The sequence below is a fragment of the Larimichthys crocea genome, chromosome XX (genome assembly GCF_000972845.2).
Source record: "Larimichthys crocea isolate SSNF chromosome XX, L_crocea_2.0, whole genome shotgun sequence".
Lineage (NCBI taxonomy): Eukaryota > Metazoa > Chordata > Actinopteri > Sciaenidae > Larimichthys > Larimichthys crocea.
Window position 1 is genome coordinate 12542093 of NC_040030.1, and position 25651 is coordinate 12567743.

At 42.0% G+C, this 25651-nt stretch overlaps 1 protein-coding gene across 2 annotated transcripts in view; it reads right to left on the reverse strand.

Annotated features, from left to right (window-relative positions):
• Window positions 1–608: 608 nt before the first annotated feature.
• Window positions 609–25651, reverse strand: part of ahcyl2b (adenosylhomocysteinase like 2b) — a 42012-nt gene continuing 16969 nt past the window's right edge. Inside the window, exons 1-17 of one of the 2 annotated variants that reach the window (XM_019278940.2) lie at window positions 19360–19498; window positions 17715–17823; window positions 11943–12086; window positions 10971–11071; window positions 10788–10890; window positions 10506–10600; window positions 10206–10312; window positions 9853–9969; window positions 9661–9724; window positions 8559–8647; window positions 8392–8462; window positions 7423–7517; window positions 6316–6414; window positions 5427–5495; window positions 5255–5333; window positions 4517–4637; window positions 609–3728 (exon numbers count right to left, since the gene is read on the reverse strand). In XM_019278940.2, coding sequence (XP_019134485.1) covers window positions 3722–3728; window positions 4517–4637; window positions 5255–5333; window positions 5427–5495; window positions 6316–6414; window positions 7423–7517; window positions 8392–8462; window positions 8559–8647; window positions 9661–9724; window positions 9853–9969; window positions 10206–10312; window positions 10506–10600; window positions 10788–10890; window positions 10971–11071; window positions 11943–12086; window positions 17715–17823; window positions 19360–19410 — 1521 coding nt within the window. In that variant the 5' untranslated portion in view covers window positions 19411–19498 and the 3' untranslated portion in view covers window positions 609–3721. Of the gene's footprint in view, window positions 3729–4516; window positions 4638–5254; window positions 5334–5426; window positions 5496–6315; window positions 6415–7422; window positions 7518–8391; window positions 8463–8558; window positions 8648–9660; window positions 9725–9852; window positions 9970–10205; window positions 10313–10505; window positions 10601–10787; window positions 10891–10970; window positions 11072–11942; window positions 12087–17714; window positions 17824–19359; window positions 19499–25651 lie in introns of those variants that run through there. The other variant, XM_010749128.3, reaches the window with a different exon arrangement.

Here is a 25651-nt window from a genome sequence, read left to right on the forward strand (position 1 = left end):
GAGTACAGCGTTCATACACTGGTTGCCATACAAGGTGCCAGTTGCCAGTTTTTGGGAGCTACCCATTCACACACCAATGGTGAAGCATCTGACATGGGGAATTTACAGTGGATTATTGGTAGGGCCCTTTACATTTATTTTATGTTATCTAAAATTGATCAAGGGGATGACCTGTTTGCAAACATTACATTTTATTTATCTCTGAAAATATGTTTTTGTCAAGCTGTTTCTTGTGTTTTAAAATAGTTTTTAAAAGAACAATTTGTAAATGACTTACTGAGTCTTATTCTGCATGTGACAAACTTCCCTGTTTAACCTCGTCATGCCTGTTTGTGTCAAGAATAAATAAAGGCTCACAGCCAGCTGTTGATGTCAGAGATGTCCCCTGTCTGTTCTCTGCTGGCCGGGATGAGATCACCGTGACTCTGACGGACTTCAGCAGCTGAGGGGTCTGACACATGGACGTCCCTTCCCCCAACACCCATAAACACTCAGAAATCTATGAAACAACACATCAAACAGCTACAACATGAGTGATAAGGTGCTAGAATGGAGATTTTTTTGGTGTGTCAAATATATGTAAAAATTAAAAAGGTGCACACAAACGGTTACAGTTTTTTACATCTTTATTCATTAAGATTACAGAATTTTTTTAATTATTGCTCATCATCTACTATTATCACTTGCAATATTTAAACATAGGGTTTTTTTTTTCTTCTTAGACAACATGTTTGAGAATTTTGCCAGTTTGCACTTTGAGGATTTACAACAATAAATACAGGAGTTAAGAGTCTTCTTTTATCTTCCTATACTTTTTAAAAGGTTGTCATATCTGTATATAGTATGTATATACATATATGATGCTGGTGTCGTCCCCCGCTCACCCATGTGTTGGTCAGCTTATGGCTGACAAAACAAAAACAAAAAAAGGTGGTTTCTTCCCCCTAACGCGCAGGCTAGGATCCTGAGGCAGCTGTTAACGAAGCAACCGATGGCCTACAAAAGAAAGAAAGATGTGTACAAACACAGAAAGACATTTAAAAGACACACACACCTCGTCGTCTATAATCAGCTTTCTCTCAAGGAGGTCACGTACGCTTTGAAACGCATTCAAAACGTACAAAAAAAAAAATAAAAATAAGACTCGAGACAACAGGTTTAAGAAGTACATTGACAGCAGGTCACTCTACTTTGAAAGGAGATTCTCAACAGCACAGAGACAAAACGCACACACGTTGGCAGAGAGCAATGCAACATTGAAGATCACATGGGCTGCGACACAGTGTAGGATCTAGTCATGACACGGTGGCATATGCACACCTTTAAAACTTTAGTTTTTTGCAAATTTAACAAGAATAGTTTGACATTTTGTGAAATGAACTTATTCACTTTCTTGTCAAGAGTTAGACGAGAAGATCGATACCTCACATGCCAAATGGAGCCAGCTGCCGGTTAGCTTAGCTTAGCATAAGGACTGAAAGCATCTAGCCTATCTCTCCAAAAAAGGTAATAAAATCAACCTAACAGCACCTTTAAAGTCACTAATTAACGCGTTGCAACTGTTTTATTTGTACAAAAGCTGAGCTTTAGAGGGGCTGCTGGTTAGCTCTGTGCTAACTGGCTGCTGGCTCCAGCAGCATTTTTACTGTGTGGACATTAAAGAGGTATATTTTCTCTCAGCAAGAAAGGAAATAAGCTTATATCCCAAATTGTTTCTTTAAAAGCCTCACTGGTTGTTGATATTACGCACAATGAAATCACTTAAAGTATCACACAAAAACATAATTGCATGAAATGTGTAGGCATATTTGTATTTTGAGCGAGCAAATGTATTTATTCAACTGGTAAACAAAGCTTTTTGTGCCATTTCTTTCTGTTAAAAAGGCTGTAGAATGATCACGTTTCCACGTAAAGATCGGTTAATTTTTAGCCCTGGATAATGAGCTACTGTATGTGTGTGTGTGTTTAAGCATTTGATCCTTCTCGGAGAGAGTGGAGCTGGCAGCATCCCCCCCAGCGGGTTAGCCGAGAATCTGATTGGATCAGGTGCAGAGCCGGTACAGCGGCGGGGTACACTCGGGCTGTCAGACGTAATGACTGTTAGGATTTTTAAATTTCCACCGTCAGGTCAGCTGGGGACGAGCTGCTGAGGATGAAGATAGTACAGCTCATTATACCGGTCGAATGTAAAGCCTTTCTGCTGGGGAAGAAGAAACTAAAATATATAATAAAAGTTTGGAAATCTTAAAAAAAAAAATTAAAAAAAAAATTGTAAAATCCCCTGAATTTGCAGAAAATGTACATGAATGCAAAGAAAATACATCATGGTGGAATTGAGATCCCAGATTTTATTTTTGACACTGAACCCCTTGACTAGATCAGTGAGTACCAAAGAGTCGTGGTGTGTATGGTAAGTACAGTAAATCTTAACAGCACCATACTTCTCAATGAGGACCTGATTGAAGATATCTGCTTAAGTACCGGCCTGACGGCAGCTTGCTGCACATTTGGTATCTCTGTAAATATTTTCTGTCACAGTATTCAAAATGAGGGTTCAAGTACATTTATTACACTTATCATTAGAACATTTAATTGCTTATCTTTATGACATATGTTGATTTTTTTAATTTTTTTTTCCAAAAAACGTATTAGATGGCGCAGGAGAGAAAAGATAGAAAAATCTTAATTTCAATATAAATATCTAAATATACAGTATTCCCATTGTAATGATCTGACAACCTGCCATGCTAATACAGTATAGTCATTCTTGGTAAAGGGAAAGACAAAATGAAAAAAAAAAAAAAGGTTAGCTTCTCACTAGCGTGAAATACTTCATTACTTCAACACTGGCGCCATGTGAGCAGCTGGAAGCCGAGAAAAGAAGCAGCCAATGAGATGGTTTCACTGTGGCTTTTAGTGACAGGTGGGAAGAACCTATCACCATCCAGTCATACTTAAAAAAAAAAGAAAGTTATGACAAAGTACAGGCTGATCAGAAAGGGACATAAAAAAATGTTTAAAAACAGACACAACGGTGAATCTCCATTAAACGATCAAATAAAAGAAATGATATGATTGGACCCTGAGATCCCGCCTAAACCCCTCCCACTAGGTCTAACCCGCCCTCGCAATATTACACAAGAGAAAAACAACAAAAATAATCACAAGTAGAAAAGAAAAAGACAACAACAAAAAAAGGACAGGAAAAAATGTCTGTCACTAAATCTTCAAAGGTCATCTTCATTCACACAGATTTTTTTTTTAATCAAGTTTTGTTTTTATATAGTATATATCTTTTTAGCATCAATAATTTCATCTTTAATAGTTAAACAATAAAAGATCTGGCAACGGAAAGGGAGGATGGAGGAGTTACATACAACTGGACACACAAATGAGCGTCTAAACTGGTAATGGTGGTGAAATGACGAGCGGAAGGGAAGTCGAGCGTCTTCTAGAAGACGACGTCGGGGAGCTAGCTAATGGCAGAGGTTAGAGTTAATGTTATTATTGTTGTCAAGCGTGAATAAATAAAACGACTGCCGTAAGCGCCGGGAAAGCCACGCCCATCTGCCCCCCACAGGCTCCGTCAGAGCTCCTCCCCTTCCCCCCCAGAATATAAAGCAGGTTTGTTGACTGTCCGTCTGTCCGTCCTCCTCTCCGTCTTTGAGTCTGTGCCATTCATGGAGCATTTGTGTTTCTTCAGTCCAACCCCAACACTGGTTTAATACCTTAGGATGCAAAAAGAGAGGGGACACAAGTTAGCATGATGTTTATAAAAAGGCGAGGCAGCAACACAAAACTCAACTCTTCATGACTTCATGGAAAGTCACTCATTTACTTTCTTGTCCAGAGTCAGACGAGAGGATCGATACCTCACATGCCATGTGGAGCCAGCCACCAGTTAGCTTAGCTTAGCATAGCATAGCTTAGCATAAAGACTGGAAGCAGGGGGAAAACAGCTAGCCTAGCTCTCTGTGTCTGATTATTAATTATGAAAAACTGTCTTCATCAGTGTAGCAGAACTAGCATTAACCAGAAAGGATGCGACTGTATTGCAACATTGTTTACAAACTGCTAATGCCGGCCTGATACAACTGCTAGTTAACATTCTCTCTGCAAGTTAGTAGCTCCGGTCAAACAGTCTGTTTAAGTTTAGAGGTGTGTATGGGTTTATGGTTTATCTTCCATTGATAGCTTAAAAGTACTTTAAGTTACCCAACTTAATAATTCTGAATCAGGAGTTTCGTAGCTAGTAGTAGTAGTTCATTAATTCTCATTTTCAGGTTATTGCCACAAATAGTGAATATTAATTAGGCTGCCAGTCCATGAACAAAACCCTAATTTAAATCAGAGTTTTAGTTGTTTTTTTACTTGAGTTACTCACAAGTAACAAAAACCTAACCTAGACGCTTCAGTTCAATTAAATGTGGGATTGTAAAGGATTCCCAAACCATGACATACAGGACTCAAAATAGCTGCCAAAATATGGACGTTGAATGATGAAGTGTTGTCGTACCTATAGTAGTTTGGCTTAAAGGGCCCGTTCTTGTTCAAGCCCAGATACTTGGCCTGCTCGTCAGTCAGCTCTGTAAGATGTGCGTCAAACGTGGGGAGATGTAGGCTGGCCACGTACTCATCTGAAAGGGGAAGAACATGTTAGCATTCAGCAGACGTCTGTGTTTGATTAATCATTCAAGCGACGAAAGGAAAGAGAAGTAGCAGGGACGCTCTGAGATTTACAGTCTCTCCATCTTTTTTTCCCCGCATCTTCCTTTTTCTCCTCATCATTCATGTCTCCACTTCCTTTTTTCCCCCCTCATCGCAGCCCTTCCTTTCATTCCTCTCCATCATCTCTGTCTCTCTGTTAGCGTGTCCCTGCTGTAGCAGCAGCTCCGTCTCGGACGGGATGACCTACATTTGGCCCTGCATTTACACATGTGCTCCCAGAAATGTGACAGGCTGCATACACATACACAACATGTGCACGAACACACAGGACTTATTCTACTGTGAATGATTTACCATCCAGGGAGACCAAACAGATGAGACAGACTGCATTGTCTACAGAGATAAATGCAATACGCCTGCAGGCTCTCTGCAATCTGGAATCACTTCCTGTTTGGTGGCTACTTAAGTACCAAACAAAGATCCCCTGACCTGATATCTTATTGTGTTTGTTTTATCAAAATATGCGCTATACCTCAGTTTTGTGTGTTTCTAGTAGTTTTTGTTCAAGAACTGACAAAAATCTTACCCATCTTCTTGGGCAGCAGGTAAACATCCTGTTTGTAGCGTCCCTCCGGGGCGTTGTAGAGCTCTATCAGAGCCAAAGCCTGGGCAGAGATGCATAGGGGTTACTCAAACGCACAACAATCTCTTTCAACATCTTCGGACTAATCATGTACAACAATGTAAAGTGTTTTAACCTGGGTGGTGGCAGTGATGGAGAGCACGAAAGTGGGAACAGTGGAACAGCTGAGGTTCAGCAGGCGACCCTGTAGAAGAAGAACACACACACATATACACTTTAACTTTGCGGTCCAAAATGTCAAAGATGTGCAGTCTGATCTACATGATGGACTCAGTTTTTTCTGTTTGTTTTTACTCTGACAGTAAATCGTTGCTGCTGTCTGGGATGCTGCATTGCAGTGGAGATCCCGAGTGCTGCAGAAAATCGAGTAGTTAGAAGATAAAACTGAAACTCTGCAGCTAAAAAGGAGGGGGAACGGAGAAAGGTCATACTGTTGTTGCAAGAAAAAAAAAGCAGAATTAAAACTATTTTATGGAGAGCATCCACAGCTCAGATTGTGCCTCGTCTGCTAAAAATTGCCTTCATGGCTCATCTCTCTCTTCATTAGCAATGTAGCTAAAGCACAGATCATGAATTTGAATAAATAAATGCAGCAGTGTAAAAAAAAAAAAATCTCTGAATTTGGAAGATAAACACAATTTTTGGGGACTATTTTGGATCAGAACTGTTGGAACAAAACTTGACAGGCGTGAGAGGTGAGGACGGTGGTTGATATCCGCTGAGGATCAAAACACACAGCAGAGACACAGGCATCGATGGGCTGGCAGACTTTCTGTCTGGCCCTGTCAGACTGCTCTCATTCTGTCACGGCTTCATTTGTTGCTGAAAGTTGAGGCTTTTTCATGTTTATGACTCGAATAGCATTGGCTGAAAAATATGCTACATAAGTACATTTCTGTAGTGTCTCATCATGTCTGTAGAACTAAATTAACTCAATATCCAAGTAGGAATCGAGAGTTCCTCCACTCGTGTTCTTTTAAAGTCCTCTGGGTGTGTTTGTTTACCTCAGCCAGCAGCACTATCCTCTTGCCGTCAGGCCAGATGACGTGGTCCACCTGAGAGCGCACTCTCTCCCAGGTCAGCTCCGGAGTCCGCAGGCTTGCCTACAAAAGATGAGAACATCATCATCCATCAACATTTGTTTTTGGCGGGATTTTTCCACAGCTTGTTTCTGTTGGGCTGAGCCGTCACCCATCTATCATCTTGAATATCACTGACTCAGTATGCCTGGTCTTTTCCAGGACTGAAGTACTTCAAGAAGTGAGTCACAACTTCCTCTAGTGTCTGAACTGCTTGACTCCCCTAGTACTCATCCAGCTCCTATTCCTAGCACTTATGTCTCACTGTTTCATTATCCGGCAGTCAGAGCACTATGACCCTTATGACTGGTCGGTAATTTCTGTGATTGAGCTATATTGTAGCGCTGCACTCACTGTAAGACACTCTGCATAAGGGCATGAGCTGGGGGGGGTTGGGGTGCATTCAGACAGAATTAAAAACACAGCTTTTTCCATTCTCTTCAGTGGAGGTAGTGTGTTTTGGCTGTGGCGGTGCAGGCTACAGTGGTGTCCGCCAAAAAATGCTGCGACCTGTGGGAGAGAAGTTGAGCTGGATCCGACTGACGTCTGCGGCCCCCAGTCAGACACTCGAATAGGGAAAACCTCCACAGTAGAATTCATGGACTAAGCTCTGATACTCTACCCTGTTGCGTTCTGATTTGTTTATCTCATGAACCCAGCTGCTAAATCTGAGTCTACACAGTTTACACCGCAAAGTAGTGACACAAAGATGTTAAATTTGGTTTGGTCGACAGACAAAGACGGTGAATGAGGGTGAGTGAGCGTCAGCATCAATAAAGCTGGTTAATCAGTCAAATAAAGTTTTTTCTTGATAGTTTCACAGCGGTTCCATTCATCACTTTCTCACGCATCGCCAACCCTGCAGTGATTCTGTTACAGAGAATTGCCACACTTTTGGTTCAAGCCGCATGCTTTCCTCTTCCGTCGTATCTCGACCTCTCTTTGCCGTCAGACCTGTTGGATCCGAGCCTGTACCCCCTTGCACTGCTTTCACATTATTTCTGTTACTTTACAAGTAAGCTGGTAACTGACCACATCGATCTCAGTGTTGGAGTGTCCCATGTTGCAGACAATGCAGCCGTTCTTCATGCGGTCGAGGTACTCTCTCACCACCACGTTCTTATTGCCTGGAAGGAGGGAGAGACACGAGAGAGAGATGAAGGACGAACGCACAAAGACGTTGAAAAGGGACCAAATATAGAAAATCTGAAGTCTTTATCCATTTTTATAAAACTTTTTTACTATACTGCATTTAATTACTTTTTATATCACCACGCAGAGCAGTTAATTAAGCCTGAAGATGTTATTTAGTTCGAGTGTTCTCCTGCCTGCGCTGTGTAACAATCTGCATGTCTCTCATAGGACTTTTGATCAAAACTAGAGGAATTCTCTAAGAACTCTGTTTATATTTGGAGTGAAGCTACATTTCTGATCAGTAATCTGTTTATATTTGGAGTGAAGCTACATTTCTGATCAGTAACATGCTGAAGGCTGACTTGAATTCAGCTGCAAACGATGCAAACCATTTCATGCTGTGTCGCAGAGAGACTTCATAGCAGCGACATTATCCACTCAGAACCCGACAAGCTTTCTAAATTTTGCTGCAAGGGCTCAAATAAATCCACCTTAATGAATCCGGCAGTACATGTCCTGTGTGCTTGTCGTATTTTATTTATTTTACAGCACTTTGGGACTACATTTAGAAAATCAGTGTTCTACTTTATCTTTTCTTTTCAGTTGCCCTGAAGAGAGCCCTCTGCTCTCGGCATGCCAGCACCATTAGGTAATGAATCACAGAGACAAGTAATTCTCTCTCTCTAATTAAGTGTTCAGGACAGCTCTCTGGCTGCCGAGCTGAGGACTGATTAGTAACTGTCACACGCTAGTGAGTATCTGTTCAGTCATCTCAAACAACGACGACAGGATACGGGACAAATCCCTGTGCAGCTGCTGGGACGTCATTAGTCAACAATCCAGAGCGAGGACGGTGAATGAACCGACCTGTGCAGGTGATGACGATGTCCACTTGTCTGATGACTTCGTTCAGTTTCACCAGCCTGAAGCCGTCCATGCTGTGATCGGGAGAGAGACGGGCAGATAGCGTGAGACTAGTGCGATGTCACCACCAGCGGTGAGCCGTAACAAACCCAATAAGCGGTAAGTCTTACCACGCCTGCAAGGCACAGATCGGGTCGATCTCTGTGACGTACACGATGGAGCCCATTGCTTTGAGGGCGGCACAGCAGCCTTTTCCCACCTGAGGATGACAGGCATGAAAGATCAGTACACGAAGAAGCAACGAGACAAACTAGAGTGTTATGTAGGTCAGTGGGTGGAGACACTGGCACTGTTTTGGGCTTTGATTTGAACTAACATACTGTCAAGGTGCTTCATTTGAACACCGGGTAATATTTCACATCCTTCATCACGCTAACAAATCAAAATGATCAAACGTTTGGAATCATCTGCCACAAAAGCTTGATTCGATACAGTCAGCTGGCTGAGAGGACTACTACTACTTTCATGCTTTTAGGTTGTATTAGGCCCTTTTTGCAACAAGATATTGTGTATGGAGAGTTCACAAGTAATACATGGAGAACAAAAACGCTGGACAAGAGAGAAAGAGACAAAGATCCCTCTGAGCCACAGTTAAATAATCACCAGGTTTTAAAAGTCATGCAGATTTAAACAGGAAGAGACCACATGTAGCAAAGCTATTCTTTAAACTTCAACATAAAAACAGATTAGTACTATCACAATTGGATCATGGAATATCAGCTAAACATAGTATGACTGATAAACAAGTTTAAACCTGTTTAATCTGACTGCTGAATCGACTGCAGAAGGCCCAAAGAATAAATGTTCCCAAAATATTTAGAGCCCTGTCGTGGTTTAGTAATGATCTCGGGTTACTCGTGTTTCTCTGGGCTGGAAAACAAATTCAAAAATTGAAGGTATTTGGGGGGGGAGAATAGTTACAACCGTTTCTCTCCTGTCTTGCAACACTGTGAGACATCGACTAAATGGAAGTTTGGGGCTAAAAGATACGTTCAGTGTCATTTTCTCTCTGTTAAAATACCAATTATTGATGAGGGAAACAAACAATTATCTTACTTTTCTTCTAACCTGTGTCCTATATTTTCACAAGTTGATTTATTAGAGCTTGAAAATAGTTTCATCCGACCCGGTGATTTAAGGTGACCGAACATTTAATCGTCTCGGTAAACAAGCATAGTTTATGAGGCTGTGTGAGAAAAATGTCCGCCTCACCTCTCCGTATCCACACACCACCACCTGCTTGCCGCCAAACATGACGTCAGTGGTCCTCTTCAGGCTGAGGACAGAAACAAAATTATTTCACAAGCGGCCTCATATTTATTCAGACTGTGTGCAGCAGAGAGGAGGTGTGTGTAATCATCCTGAAAACACTCTAATGAGGTTAAACAGGAGAGTGTTTCGTACCCGTCTAAGATGGACTCCCTGCAGCAGTAGAGGTTGTCAAACTTCTGCTTGGTCACCGAGTCGTTGACGTTCATGGCTGGAACACAGAGCTTTCCTGCCTTGGACAGCTGATACAACCTAAACACACAAATTAAAATAAAGAATGTGAGCTGTGCTCATGTTTTAATTAATACTGCAAGGCTGCAAATCACAGTAAATGATTAATGGTGGTAACATTTCCACCACTAGATGGCGATGTTACCACACCAGAAGTCTGTGTCAGTGTGAGTAAACACTGACTTCTCATTTAAAATGCAGAGAACTGGTTTCATCTGAAGCCCTGGAATATTTGACCTTTGTGAGCGAGTCCCCACCTGTGCACGCCGGTAACACTCTCCTCTACGATGCCTTTGATCTTCTTGAACATGTTGGGGTATTTTTTATAGATCCAGTGAGTAAGGTCTCCACCGTCATCCAAGATCTGACGGACAATCCAGGACGAAGACGAGCAAGGTTGAAGAGAAAGGGAGAAAGATTGAGAGAGGATGTTAAAAAATTTAAATTAAGACGAGACAAAAAATCCGATTGATGCGTGAAACTGAATCTTAAATAATCAAAATAACAGATTGCATTCCATTGCTTTAATAGCTTTATTCAGAATATATTGGTGCTACCATGTTGGGTTGCCAGCCTTCCACGTTGACACAGCGATCAATGCACCACCAGAAGTCGTCCTCTGATTCACCCTTCCATGCAAATACACTGAAACCTAGAAAGAGACACAGGAAGCGTTTTATGCCCAGCAGACAAAGTGTGAAACTGAAAAATAAGAAATCTGCAGGATGATATGAACATGAGAGACAGAGAGAGGAAGAGCTTCTGAATATTTTAAAACCGGAGAGAAGAAAAGGGCAGGTGTCACACACTGGAAACTCCCAGGACACACACAGTCTTACCTCCCTCGGCCAGGGCAGCTGCCACTTCATTCTGGGTGGAGTAGATATTGCAGGCTGCCCATCTGCACTGAGCCCCCAAAGCTGACAGAGTCTCCATAAGTACCTGAGGAAACGAGCCGAGAGGGTCAAGTTTGACTGTAAAACTGTATAATATTTGAGCTGTTAGTGTGTTTTTCTACTCACAGCAGTCTGAGCAGTGATGTGGGTGCAGCCCACCACTTTGGCACCGGCGAGGGGCTTCTCCCCCTGGGCTCGCTTCCTTAGAGCCATCAGGGCTGGCATCTCTGGAGGGGAAGGAGCAGAGGAATCAGCTCGGTGGTTAAGGAATTCCCATCATTCATCCTTCTTCTAATACTTCATCACTAGCTGAAGGAGTTACAGATGCAAAGTCGTGTGTGTGTAGCCTGCAGGGTTCAGCTGAGGTAATTAGGGAATGATGCTAGCCTACAAAACCATCTCAGGATCTGCCCCTGCCTATCTCAGCGTCTTACTAAAGGCTCACGTCCCGACCAGGGCGTTAGGCTCCGCTCATACAAACAGTCTAGTTGTACCCTCGCCTCTCGCAAAGCGAGGTCACTCTAAACTCTTCTCTGTGGTTGTCCCGAAATGGTGGAATGACCTACCAACGGCTACAAGAACAGCAACATCCCTTTCTACCTTTAAAAAAAAAACCTCTCTCTTATGAGAATGCTTCCCTGCCTAACAAAACTAACAAATCTAACAACTACTCTGTGCTCCTTTACACCTTTGTCAGCTTATGTCCTCCTCTGTAAGTTGCTTTGGATAAAAGCGTCTGCTAAATGCAATGTAATGTAATGTAATGTAATGTGAATAAAGTGTTTATGTGTTCTGGGTTCTTAAGTTTTGTTCTCACTTTGCAGTGGCAGAGGACATATGGCCACACAGCACCACACACACACACACACACACACACAAAGACACTTGTTGAATGTAGATCGCCCTCACGTTTGCATTATTGTACTGTACTCTGATGTCACCTTCCACTAAGTTTACTAGTGCATCCTTTTTCTGCAACTTTTCGACAGCACTTGACTGGAGAATTGGTGGTAGGGCTGCAACGATTATTCAAAGTAATCGATTACGTCGATTAAGTTTCCCCGTTTTAAAGTGAGTGGTGACAGTCCTTTGTTTTACCTTGCTCTGCAATCTCGATCTCTCTGCGTCCAAAGTCTGCCTGTTTGATGTTTTTGATGCAGAAGTCTCCGTTGCCCTTGGAGTTCTTCTGCTGTTTGTCCCGAGGAGATGTCTCATCGTCAGAGCTGTCCGTGTACGACGCCGCTAAAAAAAGAAACACAGACGTGGTCATTGTCAGTATGTCACACACAAAAAAAGGTACAAAAGGCTGCTTTTGTGAGGAATTCATGACACCTATTGATTGCTGTACTCTAGACGAGGATGGACAGAAGGTCTTCTGAACTCAACAACACTCTGGCAATCTCTTCACTCGGTGGATGGACAGCTATTTTTACATGACACCATAACTTTCTGGAGACTTACTGGAAATAAACCAGTGAAGTCATGTGCTGTGAATGGGATTTCTATCTGCTGGGATAATCTGAGTGCTAAACCTAAAGATAAGTGCAAGACTGTACTCCCAACAGGGGCCAAAATTTATGGATTCACCTAAGTCAACTTTAGCTGCTGGACAGCCAAGAGTGGCATGAACAGAAGACTAAAGGAAAGATGTGATTACTTGTGGAGGCCCAGATGTTTGCAGAAAGCAATCTAGAGGTGTAAAGGAGGTTTTTATTGAACTGGTTAACTGCCTGGACAAACTGGACCTAGAGGGCAGACAGTCTCCACCCAGATCTAAAGTTAAAAGTACCGTCAGTCCATTTTTGGTTCAGTCTGTGACACCGATCAGCTGGGCCTAAAATGATGCACCCTGACACACAGCGGCCTCGGCTTCACAAAGACAAAACATCACAGCCTCAATATCACTGTGTTGACAGCTAGCTCATGGATCAGTGTCCTCCCTTCACTCTCGCCTCTCAGGATTCACAGCGTTGGTATTAAATTCAACCCCCTCCCACCAGTCACTGCCACGTTTGTCTGTCCACAGATTTATGTTTTCATCTGAAACGGCACAGCAGTTCTTTTTGAGTCTTCCAACTTTAGGTTTACAAGTGAGGATAAAGTGTATTAAAGAAAGTAGGTGCTGCTATTTTGCTTAAGATTTGTCCAGTGCAAGCGATCTACTGACTGACACAGCATGTGAGCGCAAACTGGACTTCCAAGGGTCTTCAAGGTTGTGGTGACTGACATTGTGGTTCAATTCCTGCGTTTTTCTTTGAGAGGATTATCTCTGCCCACACACATGCTCAAGTGGAGTTAATAAGAAAACAGTGTGCCACTGAAAAACACCAGTGAATTATTCATTCAGGATTTCTCTTCCACACCTGCTCCCACTTGGGTCTCAGTCAGAGATCAGATTAGATCATTTCAGTTCTTAAATTACACATTTTATTGATACCATTGCTCCCACTATGGCAAAGATAGTCTCCTAAAGAAGTTTTATCCAATTTGCTGACTTGATTGGATTTCTGGCACTGGTCTGAATCTTCTTTGAAGGATTAATTGCATATTTGAGCGTACTAAAAAAGAAACAGGGAATTCCGCAAGGCTCTATTCTCGGGCCTCTTCTGTTCAACACCTACATGCTCCCACCATTAGATTATGGAAAACAACAAAATATCATCCCATAATTATGCAGACAGAGATTTAGGATATCACCAGGTGACTATGATCTCATACAAGTACTGAGTATCAGTGATTCGATGTGGCAAAATAACCTCAAATGATATAACAAAATAGTCCTACAATAAATAGTTGGACCACCAAAACCATCAAACAACTGACTTTAATTTTTTTCTTTTGGTTTATGAAAGTACTGAATAGTTTTGGACCAGAATACATTACTGAGCTCCGTTATGAACCGCACAGACCTCTCAGATGGTCTGGAACAGGTCTGCTTACTTCCCTCAGAGTCCAAATTAAACATGGGGAAGCAACCATTCATTCCATAAAATGCAAGACCTAGTCCAACTTAAGCCTTCAAAAGACTTTCACTGAATTTTATTAAATTAAAGGCTATATATTCATATCTTGCACTGCACTGTGATTTTATTCTCCTTAATTAGTTTTGTTCTATTTAAGTTCACCTTCTAGTTTACTGTGTTTTAATGATTTTAAAATAAAATAAATTTGCCTTGCCTTAGCCAGAACTTTAAGGTTTCAAAGTGCAGGAAAAAAAACACAATGTGCCTTTGGTTTCTTTGCTGTGAATAAAGCCTGTACTTTTCCCCAGCCCTACAATTTGTCTTTGGAAGGCTGCAGATTCTGCACCGCACCAAGTTCAATTGATTATAAAGCTGTCTGCAAAACCTCTCACATTAACAGCTCTACTCCAACCTCTTTCCAATACAAGACAGCAGTAGAAACATAAACACGGCACAAATGTGTTTTATCACTTGCACAGAAAAGGGAAACATGACATTGAGAGGTATCAGTATCTGACGTATCACCTCTGTGAGGTATAAACAGTAGTGCCCACAGCATATGGATGACGCCTTCAGGCTGACTCACTACACAGATGTGGTCCTTCTTATGTAGAGTAGGTAGGCCATGCCAGTATCCCTGCCACCACCTTTCCAAAATGACCATGAACCAGCACCAGATAAGACGGCTACGCTGCCAGTACTGTAACAATAGTGAAGTCAAAGAACATGATGTACTGTACCAGGAGGGGGAAGGTAATAATCCATGAGTGTACCGTTTTCTTTTTAAATCTCCCATCTGTACAGACAGGAGGAAAGGGTGGGGGAAGAGTGTGAGCTGAAGAGATCTTAGAGGTCATGAAGGGTGGATGAAGTGATACTTGCAAAGGATACTGGGACAAAGCCAAACACAGTGTGCTGGAAGAGGAAACATCTAGATTCCTCTTGGAAATCGTCCAGAACAAAAAGGTTAAACTCACTTCTCACTGACTTTACACTCCCAGATTTTTTCTATTTTCAAACTTCAGCCCCAACTGACTCAAGTGACATTACTTGAATTTACTTATTACTCATACTCCTTTTGGAGACTTTTACAACCCTGTCCCACATATATAACAGTACTTCCTAAGTCCTGAGTTTGATGTGTAAAACTGGTGGAGTTTCCTTTTAAATGTGATGACTTCACATATTTTGGGTATTCTCACAACATCAACAACACTTTCTCCACCACCTTATGTGGTACTCTTATGAAACAAACACCGAAGTGGTCTTGGCAGAAGTACTGCTGGTGTGTTCAGTGTGTCCTCGACACTGTGGGAACCATCAGAGAAATAAGATGCACTCCGGTGAAGGAATAATGGGAGAAGACAGGGAATCAGGAGAACGGAGGGGGGTTCAAAGGGGGCTGTACACATTTCTGAAAGCAGCACCGACACATTTCACTTAATTTCGCGATTGCTGTTGGTAACGGTAGATGTTAACACGACAGACAAAAACGAGCCTGTCAAATCACGGTGTGAAATAAAGGCAGGCTAAGTGCTCTCATCACTATCTCGATATGGAGAAAGAGAAAAAATATCCAGGTCATTAGTTTAGTCGTGATCTGACAGCCTCAGGCTGGAGAGGAAGGTTCTTGGGAGGTAGAGTGATTTAATGAGCCCCGATGTATTTGCAGGAGGGAAGTGAGAAGGAGAAAGGAAGGGATGATGATAGCAAGTTGGAGGGGAACAAATCTTTCACCTTAGAAAGCGACCCTATATCAGGGCTGCCAATTTTAATCTCAGGGGGGAAACTGATTGGATTATTTTTGCAAACCAGCGTGAACACAGGGATTATTTGACGTGACATGTTCAGACAATGAACACTAGCAGATACCTTCCTCTGTGATTTCTGTATATTATATTTTAAGCATTAACTAAGGCTCTTTTTCTACAAGAAACAATATAGGAAGTTCTCTATTAGCCTAGCGGTGCCAAACCACGCTGATGTGTCTCAGCGACTACGTCACAGCAGTGTGTCTTGGTGCTGCTGTGATCCAGCTTGGTAGACCGTGACGGGTCGGCCCTGCCTTTCCCCTTCAGCGGGAGACGAGAGGCAAAGCTGTGGTCACCTCTCCCCGTGGTCACCTCGCATTATCTTGCTGTGCACTGGAAAAAAAACACTGCTGACCCCTTGTGGCTGTTCACAGCATGGCTTTTTAACTAAGCCCTATATTTAAGCAGTTACGGGTCGAGTGAGTGAGAGTTTTTATTTAAAAAGAACAAAACATTGTGTTTTGGTGATCCTGTAAATGTGCCGGTGGGAAGTCACAGGACTAAAATGTTTCATCTTTTCTCAGTAAGTGTTGAAATCTCGCTAGACTTTAGATGCCCTGACCTGAGAGTCACATTACGGCCGTCCACTAATACTGACAGAGTCCATTTGTCCATCTGCCATCCATCTGTTTGTCCTTCATATTTTGCCAATAGAAACAAAGCTGTCCAAGCAGTATGACACACACACAGATTAATTCATCACGTTAATGGTGTCATTGGAACATCCATGCCCTGTGAATGACCCTGACGCACAGCAGTAACAGGAAGAACAGTCATAGCCGAAGAGGCTTAAACAGTACGTAAACAAGAACAGGTTTATTTATATCGGACTCATCTTGATGCTATGCTACTATTTCTCAATACTGAAAACATGAACTTATTTCTGGTACTTGGTTCAAGTTTCCTTTTGGTGGCAACAAGACTCCAGGAAGTCACTGCACCTGGCTGAGGAACAGCCCAGCACCTAACCCTGAAGTTTCCAGTAGTCATGCTAAGCTAAGCTAAATACTCCCTGGCTGTAGCCTCATATTAAAGCAGGCAGGTATGACAATCTTATTGAACTCTCAACTCTCTGAGATGTCTGATTGGTTTTGTTGAAAATGGTTCTTCATCATCAATTAGCCAATCACGCGTACACTAAGTGGCAAATATATTGATAAGTGATTAATCATTGTTTAAGCAAAATTGACAAATATCGGATTGTTCCAGCCTTTCAAATTTGAGGTTCATCTCAGCCAAGTGTTTGTTTTATTTGACCATCAGTTCAAAATCCAACTTGGATAAAGCACCTCAGGTGGCGGTAACTTCGATATTTCATTATTTTCTTACAATTTTACAGACCAAACATTAGAACATTAGAAGAACAAACATCCTCTCAAACCCTTTGTGGCCATAAATATGTAACATTGGCGGCTGTTCTAAATGGATTTTGGACATTCATAGGTGACTTGTACGTAAATGTTCCTTACAGCTTAACTCAGGCGGGACGATTACGAAAAAGTGTCCCTGCTGGAAAATAACAGAGTTGAAATTCGTAATGACATGAAGAAGTAAAGTGTTTTCTGTTCTGTCACAGGTTGCATCACTGATGGATTTTAAACCTCATTTCAACGTTGAAGCCTTAACTAACGACTACTGAGAGCGTGGAGACACTCGCCTAAATTTCGAAAGAATTCTACTTCCTACTTTAAACATCACAAGCATGACAGGACGTGAAGTTGGTACGCTGATTTTATTTCTATTTGCTCGTTGCAGCATTTTTAAATGGACATTTGCTCGTCTCTCACTGTTACAATCATGGAGAGGACTGTGGATTCTGTTCAGTTTCAACCACACCCAAGGCTTCCCAGCTCTCCCCCTCTTTCTTTCTCTCTCTCCCTCTCCGGTACACCACGGTCCAGCAACTAATCCTCTAACACAGCTGAGAGTTTCACATGAACCGGAGTGTGAGAGTGTGAGAATGAGAGCCAAGGAGGTGAGCTCGAGAGAAAACGACAAATCGAGCCAACTTTCTGTATCTGTGGTGTTGCATTGGAAACATGTCTGATAAGTAGTGAGCTGTTGAGGTTGAGCAATACGGAAAAGTGTGTGTTTACCTGAGCTGTAACTGTCTGTGGATGACTGGGAGATTGAACGGGACAGAGAGCGTCGGCCGATCTTGGAGGGACGCTTGTTGAATTCCTGTTTCTGGTCCGCAAACTGGATCTGTTGGCAGATGGAGGGAAAGCAGAAGGAGGGGGAGATCAGGACTGATCATGAACATTTTAACAACTTATCTTTGTCATAATGAATCTTTAAAGTGGACATATACAGACAACAGAACACACACACAGTTGTAATACATTAACTAGGGTTATGATGAAACTCAAAGCTAAGCATTAAGAGGAAACTCGAACTGTGTCTTTAATGACTCCATTTCTGTTTTTCCAGGTCATGTTGGGTTTATGTAAGGACAGACTTTTTTTCCCAAATGAACAGAACAACAAAGTCTTTGTAGAGATGAGAAAGAACACAAAATACAGAACAGAAAAAAGGCCTGATAATAAAAATAGAAGAGACAGAACAAGTACACTGCCATCTTCAAGGAAGGAGCTTTGAGTTTGTTCTGACTTTAAAAAGAAGATAATGGAGACAATGAGGCTATTATCAACCGTCGACAAGGCCACACAGCTGGCACAAGGTACAACAGTTCATCCCGGTTCTCTGAAATGCTGTGACACTGCTGTAGTCAGGCCACACACGGACTATCGCCTTGTTGATCTTTCCGCTATTACACCAATAGCTTGCCGCATCATAATTCGTGTACTGATAATATTACAGAGGATGAATAGCTGACCTATTGCTACCATAAAACCATGCAACATCTGAGAGAAGTTGTTCAATCTTTCTGTACAGATATGAATTAGAAAGATGAGATTTTTTCCAATGCCACAGTCCTCTGACGGATGTGAATGATTTGATAAAAGCAGCGAACAAGTGTCATTCATCGTTCATTTCCATTCTCCTGGATGAAAAAAAAAAAAAAAGACTGTCCTTGAGTGTGACGCAAGCAAATATTTTCAGGTTTTTAATCAGAGAGAGAACGGGGAGGGGGACTGATCTGACATTCAGACACATCCTCTGGGTGCGACTGTGTGCGGGGGAGTCTTCATTCATTCTCACAATGTGTGAGAGTTTCAGTAAATGACACAAAGGCCAATTGTGTGTAACCATCAATCATCATGAAATCATCATCACGATTAACTTTTTTATAATTACTGTATCCTGCCCTTTCCTGGACACTTCAGTTTACATAACATTTAGTCATTTAGCAGACACTTTTATCCAAACTGACTTAAATAAAAAATAAAAAAGGGGGTGGGGGAACAACTCTCTGAAGAAATGGATCTTCAGGAGGTTTTTGAAGGTAGAGAAGGACGCCCCTGATCTGGTAAGACCTTCCACCAACCGAGAAAAGTTTAGATTGCAGAGCCAGGTGTCGTTCACTGGAGGAACGCAACAGTCGGGAGGTATGAGGCCGCCCAAGCAGGTAAAGTATGAGCACTGGACCTTTCCAAACTGGACTTCTCAGAGCACAAAAGAATCAACCAAATCCCATAAAGACAAGTAAGCAGTTTCCTGAGACTTAAGTTGTTAAAACTCAATGCAAACTAATGTACAAACTGCTGAGTTTCACTTCGCGAGCTTCATCCAGAACCTCCAGAAACTGACGCCACCCTCCAATTCCTCTTCTCTTCTTACCTTTTTCACACAGGGCTCACTGCTTTCCCCATTCTTTTTCTTCTTCAGCATTGCCGCATGTGTGACGAAGTTGCAAAGTAACGTCTGATTCGAGGCCTTTGTGTATTGAGGGGGGGGGACCTCCTCTTCAAGGTCTGATCATTTTACAGGCTCTTCCTCCCTCTGCCTCTTTTCAGCCTCCACTTTCCTGCAATCCAGCCCAAACTGGTCCAACCATGTGCCGGCAAACACAATGCAACGAATTGTTTCCCCCCCTTCCCTTCGGTTTTTTCCTCCCTCTCTCCCCCTCTCTGCCACCTCTGTATTCTTATTTAATTGTTGATTGTTTAAGAGATTGGGTTACCAAAGTTTCTGGTATCAAAACCAAAGCCAAATTTTGCCCCTGCTGACTCGAGGTGGTTGCGATGTGTAGCGTCAGACTATTGAAAAGGTGACGGAAAACTACTGAATGCTGAATTCACTGCTCAACATCTAAAAGTGGAACAAAAGAACAACTTGTATCCAAAATCGCTGCGAGTCCTTGCCAGTGATAAAAACAAAACACCAATTAATCAAGGCATAAGATACAAAAGGGAGCCAGAAAACTCTCAAGAGGAAAAGTGTATAGCAACGCTACCAGTTCTGTGATGTTGTACACAGTGCTGCTTTGAGCTAAATGCTAACAACACCACGGTAACATGCGCGCGATGACAATGCTAACAGGCTGATGTAGCAGAGATTTACCAAGCAGCAACCTCTGTGGCTGTGAGGTGAAACCAATGGGGAAGTGCCAAAAACTGCAGTTTTTCAAAACGTCCACTTGAGGCTGGCTACAAAATTTTATATAACTCACCCGTTCAAATTATATTAAGGCTTAAAGTTATGGGAAAACTATGGATGACATCATGCATATGCAGTCCATTCTTTATACTGTGTATACACCACCTTATCATAGCATGTTATCATACTAATTAGCACTTAACACAGTACAGGTTAGGCTGATTGGGATGTTAGCTTTGCAGGTATTTGGTCACAACCTAAAACATTTGACAAACAAACTTTGGATTGATGGTGGCGCTAGATGGCAAATGGAGACGACAATTTCATGACAACCCATCCAACAGTTGTCATCCAAAACCACAAATGTCAACCTCATAGCGGTGTTTAGAAGACTACCAAACGTCTTAAGGATACATCCTCTAAGGGAACACGAATATCTACTATAATTTTCATTGCAATCTAATATTTGTGGAGATATTTTAGCCTGGATTAAATGGTTAAACCAAGAGACCAAGAGCCACCCTGCTAGCCTAACAATACACAGATTTTCCTTGATGAAATAAATTGATGCACCTTGGAAAGACAGGTCTACCATAAGACTAAACAACTGCTGTGCATTGTTCAGGAGGTGACAATAACAGTGAACCCTATAACTAGCTATAACAGGGCACTGGTCTCTTCAGGTTTATCGGATGAAGGTTAGATGAGGAGCTTTAGGAGCTCAGAGTTGCAGTGAAGGATTGAGGGTCATTTTGGGTGCTCAGGAGGAGGGGATACAGGGGCTTATGACATGTTTTTGGGACAAGATTACCCCAGGTTAGCTCAGGCCTCAGAACAGCGCGTACAGCCAGAGAAAAATGTTCATTGCTGCGTAAAATGAGAGCAAGTCAGCGAAGGACAGAAAGGTAACCTGTTCTGCTCTAATACATACAGTATGTATAATCAGGAGGTGCAGATTTTCACTCGTAACAGTGCGTGTGATCTTTACTTTTACAGTACATTTGACAGAAACAGACAAAAACCATCTTTAATTTGCTGCTGTGAAAATTCACGATTCATTTCAATGATTACAGTGAATGAGTGGATGCTCTTATCCACAGACGCTTAACAATGACACACAGTCAGCTGTTCGGCCAGCTTACTATCACCGAGTCTGCACAGAGTCTCTCTGTCTTTATGAATGAAGTGTCACAAGCTGGAATGATAAAAAGATTACTCTGACAAGCATTAATCATATCTGGATGACCTGTGCTAACATTACAAACATGACAAAGCCGATGTCACAGAGAGACTTATTATGGCTTATGTAAGAGCGGCACTGAGGACAACTAATGGAGACAGCAACACTCTGCTGCTCCCGTACTAGCACATCAGAGAAGTGCCACCTAGGAATAAACGTATATACACTCAACAACATGTAAAATGCTATTTTCCAAAACACTGGATGATATTTTGGAGAGAAAAAAATCATTATGTGGAGTTCATTCAAGCTAAATTTAGAGAGCAGCCGGAGGCAGAAATGTCATGTCGTCAGCGGAAACGCTCTTAACATTTACAGCATAGCTGGGTCTGATTTTCATTTTATAAAATTGAGAACATCAAGGCAACTCAGACAAGAAATGTTGGACTGAACAACCAGTTCTGCAGTCCTGCATGCTGCAGTCCTTTACATTATGGATGGTGACTGATTGGGAGGCTAATGACATGTGAATAATGAATGTTAACCTAATACTTGGACACATGGGAGCTCACCTAAAACTGCCACCTTTCAACTCAGGTGTGTGTGTTTGTGTGTGTGTTTTGGTAGAGCTGTTAAAACTTTTCTACTTTCTACGCAGTAGCAGTGGCCACATTAGCAGAGCGGCTGTGGGATACTGGGAGTGAAGCCAGGTGTAGGCAGTCCCTCTGAGGTGAACTGTGTTGGTTTGCAAGAAAGACTTCAGACAGCATGTCCACACTTGTTGACGCGAGTAGTCTTATACGGATGCGTGTGCACACCGCCGACGATGGCTCCCAATGTTGCTAAGCAACTGACACCGTTTCAAGGGCACACACTAGCTCTAAAGTGCTAAAAACAAAAATAAACTATCCAGCCAGTGTTGCATTGAAAATAAAACCACAAACACACATTTGGCATCGACTAGGACACCTCAAACAAATTTACAACAAACTCCAACATGGTCAGCACCCGATCAGGAAAGTACATCAGAATTTTAAACTTTGATACAATACTTTATCACTTTCATCACCACAGCAAAAAAGGAAAAGTCGCAAAATACCATAATTGTGTTAGAATTAAACACCTACACAGAGTGCTGGTACAAGTTATTCGTTCTGTTGATTTCCTTTTGCTACTTTAGATACTATTAAATGATAGTATTGTGTCGGAGTATAAACACTTCTGACAACTTTGCGGAAGAGAGCGCTTTGCCTGCCACACTTTGTTAACTTGCTCAGATTCCGTCGTTTTCCTTGGTTTATGTGCTTCTATCCACCTAAATATGCTATTTTCCCATTGGGCAGTTTGCACAGGGTGCTTTATTTTGAAAACTGACCAGATTCTCACACATATATGTCTGTGTCTGCCATCCGGTCAGCTCGAGCTGCTTTGTGCAGATTGATGCAGGCTACTCATGGTGTCAGTCAAAAAAGATAGAATAGCTGCATATTCTCAGTGGAGACAAGCAGAGAGACGCTTCTGGTGGGGTTTGAAACACTGACTAGAACGGCTACGGAGCTAGCAGCAGCGGAATCACATCCTTGCCTGGTTTGAATTTGGCCTTGGTGGTAACCAAGCTAGATAAAAGTGAATTTTCCAGGTGCGTGTTGGGGTGAGGTAAAGGTGATGGTCTAAACTCATCCACCAAATAACCGTATGTCCATAAGCTGTGCACAGAACCCATGCCAGAGCAAATGCAATGTTCCATCTGCTTATTTAACTCACTGACACCCAGAAAATTTAAATCCAGGCTGCTGCCTGGAAGGTCATGGTTTTTTCCAACTCTGTGGTAAACAGTAATGTTTTAGGACAGGGCAGAGGATAGCTGAACAACAACCTAGCCAAACGCCATGGGATCTGCGGCCGAGGGCAGGGAGAGCGTCTGGGCCGGCCTGGTGAAACAACAGAAACCCCCTCTGGGCGAGAGAAAAGGAAAAACAAACAGGCACAGATGTACTGAAGCAGCAAATGTGATGAGATGTGATACTGTACGGGTTCCCCCGCAGCCATTTAGTGGAGAGCCAGCTCGTCCCCCTGAACTGCTAAAATCATCAGATATAAAGTAACTCATATGTTTATATACCACAGTCTACTCATGAGTCCTCACAGGAGGCGTTGACAAACATATGAATAAACACAGCTGAACTAGTGCGTTATAATTTAATATACCGCTTGTAAATGCTAATATACGTAAAAACTGTAAACCAGACAATAACTTTTTTGGTACCCTAACCACCACCATGAATACTCTGCATTACCTCGGTTTGCTTGGATTCTCCGCTTCTCTCCATCGTCTTTAGAGCCACCAGGTTACACACTGCTCATTTCCTTTACAGCGGAAAATTCAACTACTGAAAATCACAACCTCTGAATCAAACTGCACAGGAACGCAAACTTATGTTAAATCTGGAATGACAAAAAAAATAGAAACGTTTCTCTCTCGCTTTAACCGACTGTACCTTTGTAAGAGGCGGAGAGAACAAAATATTAACTACAGACGCTGTAGCAAAAACAATGCAAGGAGGGTAGATTCGGTTACAGGTACGGTTGTGTTTGTGTATGAAACTTGAATCTCGTGCGGCAAAGAGGTAGCACATAGCCCTTTTGTGAGAAGATTACTTCAGAGCTACCTGAAAAACAGCAAAGGTGGTGAATGCTAAGGTGAGAAACAATAAATAAAACAGCTGCAAGGCAACTTCGGGTGAAACGCTTCGCTCTGATTGTCAAGCAGAAGACATGCAGAGCTCCCCTCTGCTCTTAAACCTTTGGCATTACTTCAAGGAGGAAAAAGAGTTTGTCCCCAAAAAATTAATGTTTAGCTAAAAGGTCTTTGCAGGCGAGCTGAAATCCAGATTAAGTCTAAAAACTCTGGAAGGTTAGTTTGATGTTTGGCTGAACATCAGCACTGGAACGACTTCACGCTAACGGGCTCTCGAACGCAGCAGCTTGACGTCCTCGGTGATGTCAGTGATTGATGAGCGAAGAGGAAAACTCGCTCTGGCGAAAACACATTGTAACCAAATGTGCGCAGGCCTGACGTCACGGACACACATTTTTCTTTGGCTTGTATTTAACCCGCAAACCCGTAAAGTCAAACAAACAGCGGCTGTGAAAAGACGAGTGAATAGGTCACTCAGTTTAATGCTGGCCGGTGAGCGACCTGTTGAGGGAAGGTTGAGCATAGGGGCAAAGTCTTCCTATTGGCCAATGTCACCTGGCGGGTATTGAGCATAGAAAGCTGTTGGTTGTTTCTGGACACAGGTGTTACTAATGATACTAATTAATGCTCCGTTCCATTCAGGTCCAACAGAGTCAGGGTGCTTGCTGTGGTGCGTGTTGGCTCACTGGGAAGGCTCTGCTGCACTAAATGGTACTGAACCTTAATTAGTATCATTGGAAACACCTGTGTTGACCCTGCTATTTCATGTCAAGATGGCTGCTGTAAAAAAGGCCTATCACTTGTACCTTTTTTTTACTGCTCCTGTAACACGTGAGTTTCCCCCGGTGTGGCGTCATAAAGTCTATCTTATCTAATCTTATTATATCGCTGTCGGCATGCTGCTATTCTCTATCCTGTGTTGTTTTGAAGATGTTGATTTTTCTCTTTTCCATGTTTCCTAATAAACATATTAAACTAAAATAAAGACTTTATTCAAATTGGATAATCTAATGGAAGAAAGAAAAAACAATCAGGCATTTTAAGTTGTTGAACATCTTTGACATACTTCACATTTACTTTATAGTATTAAAGCTGAAATACTTTTAATAATTCAATACCCATTTAAGTAATTTTTAAAATCTAAATATAGAAATAGAGGACTGAATATCTTTTGGTCTTGGATAAGTTGTTTGAAAATGTTGCACTGGACTGGAGGACAATGGGAAGTTAGTTGCAGCCCTGTATCCGATTATTTGTAAAGTTAATAATTGAGGGAATTAGTTACTAATTAATGTGCATTAATCATTGTTCTACCATTCTTTGTTTTCCCTTCGGTTAGCATGTATAGCAGGAGAAGGAGCTGAATGTTGTCCAAGCAAGAGGAACCATTAGATTCAGACAGATATTTTACCAAAAAAAGCTTACACTGTGTGTATTCAGCTGTAACTACAGGGATGCAAGCTTGTATGATGTTAAAGACACACAGCAATGTCTTCACAGCTGTGTTATCTGCAGGGTTTCCATGCATGTGCCATGTGAAAATTCCCTCCAAATTTCTGAAAACATTTTGGTTACTCAAAATAAAAAAAGTTACCGACTCCACAAATTAGAGAAAAAAAACATTGTATCTCCGTGTATGAGCTTTTTCTCTGCTT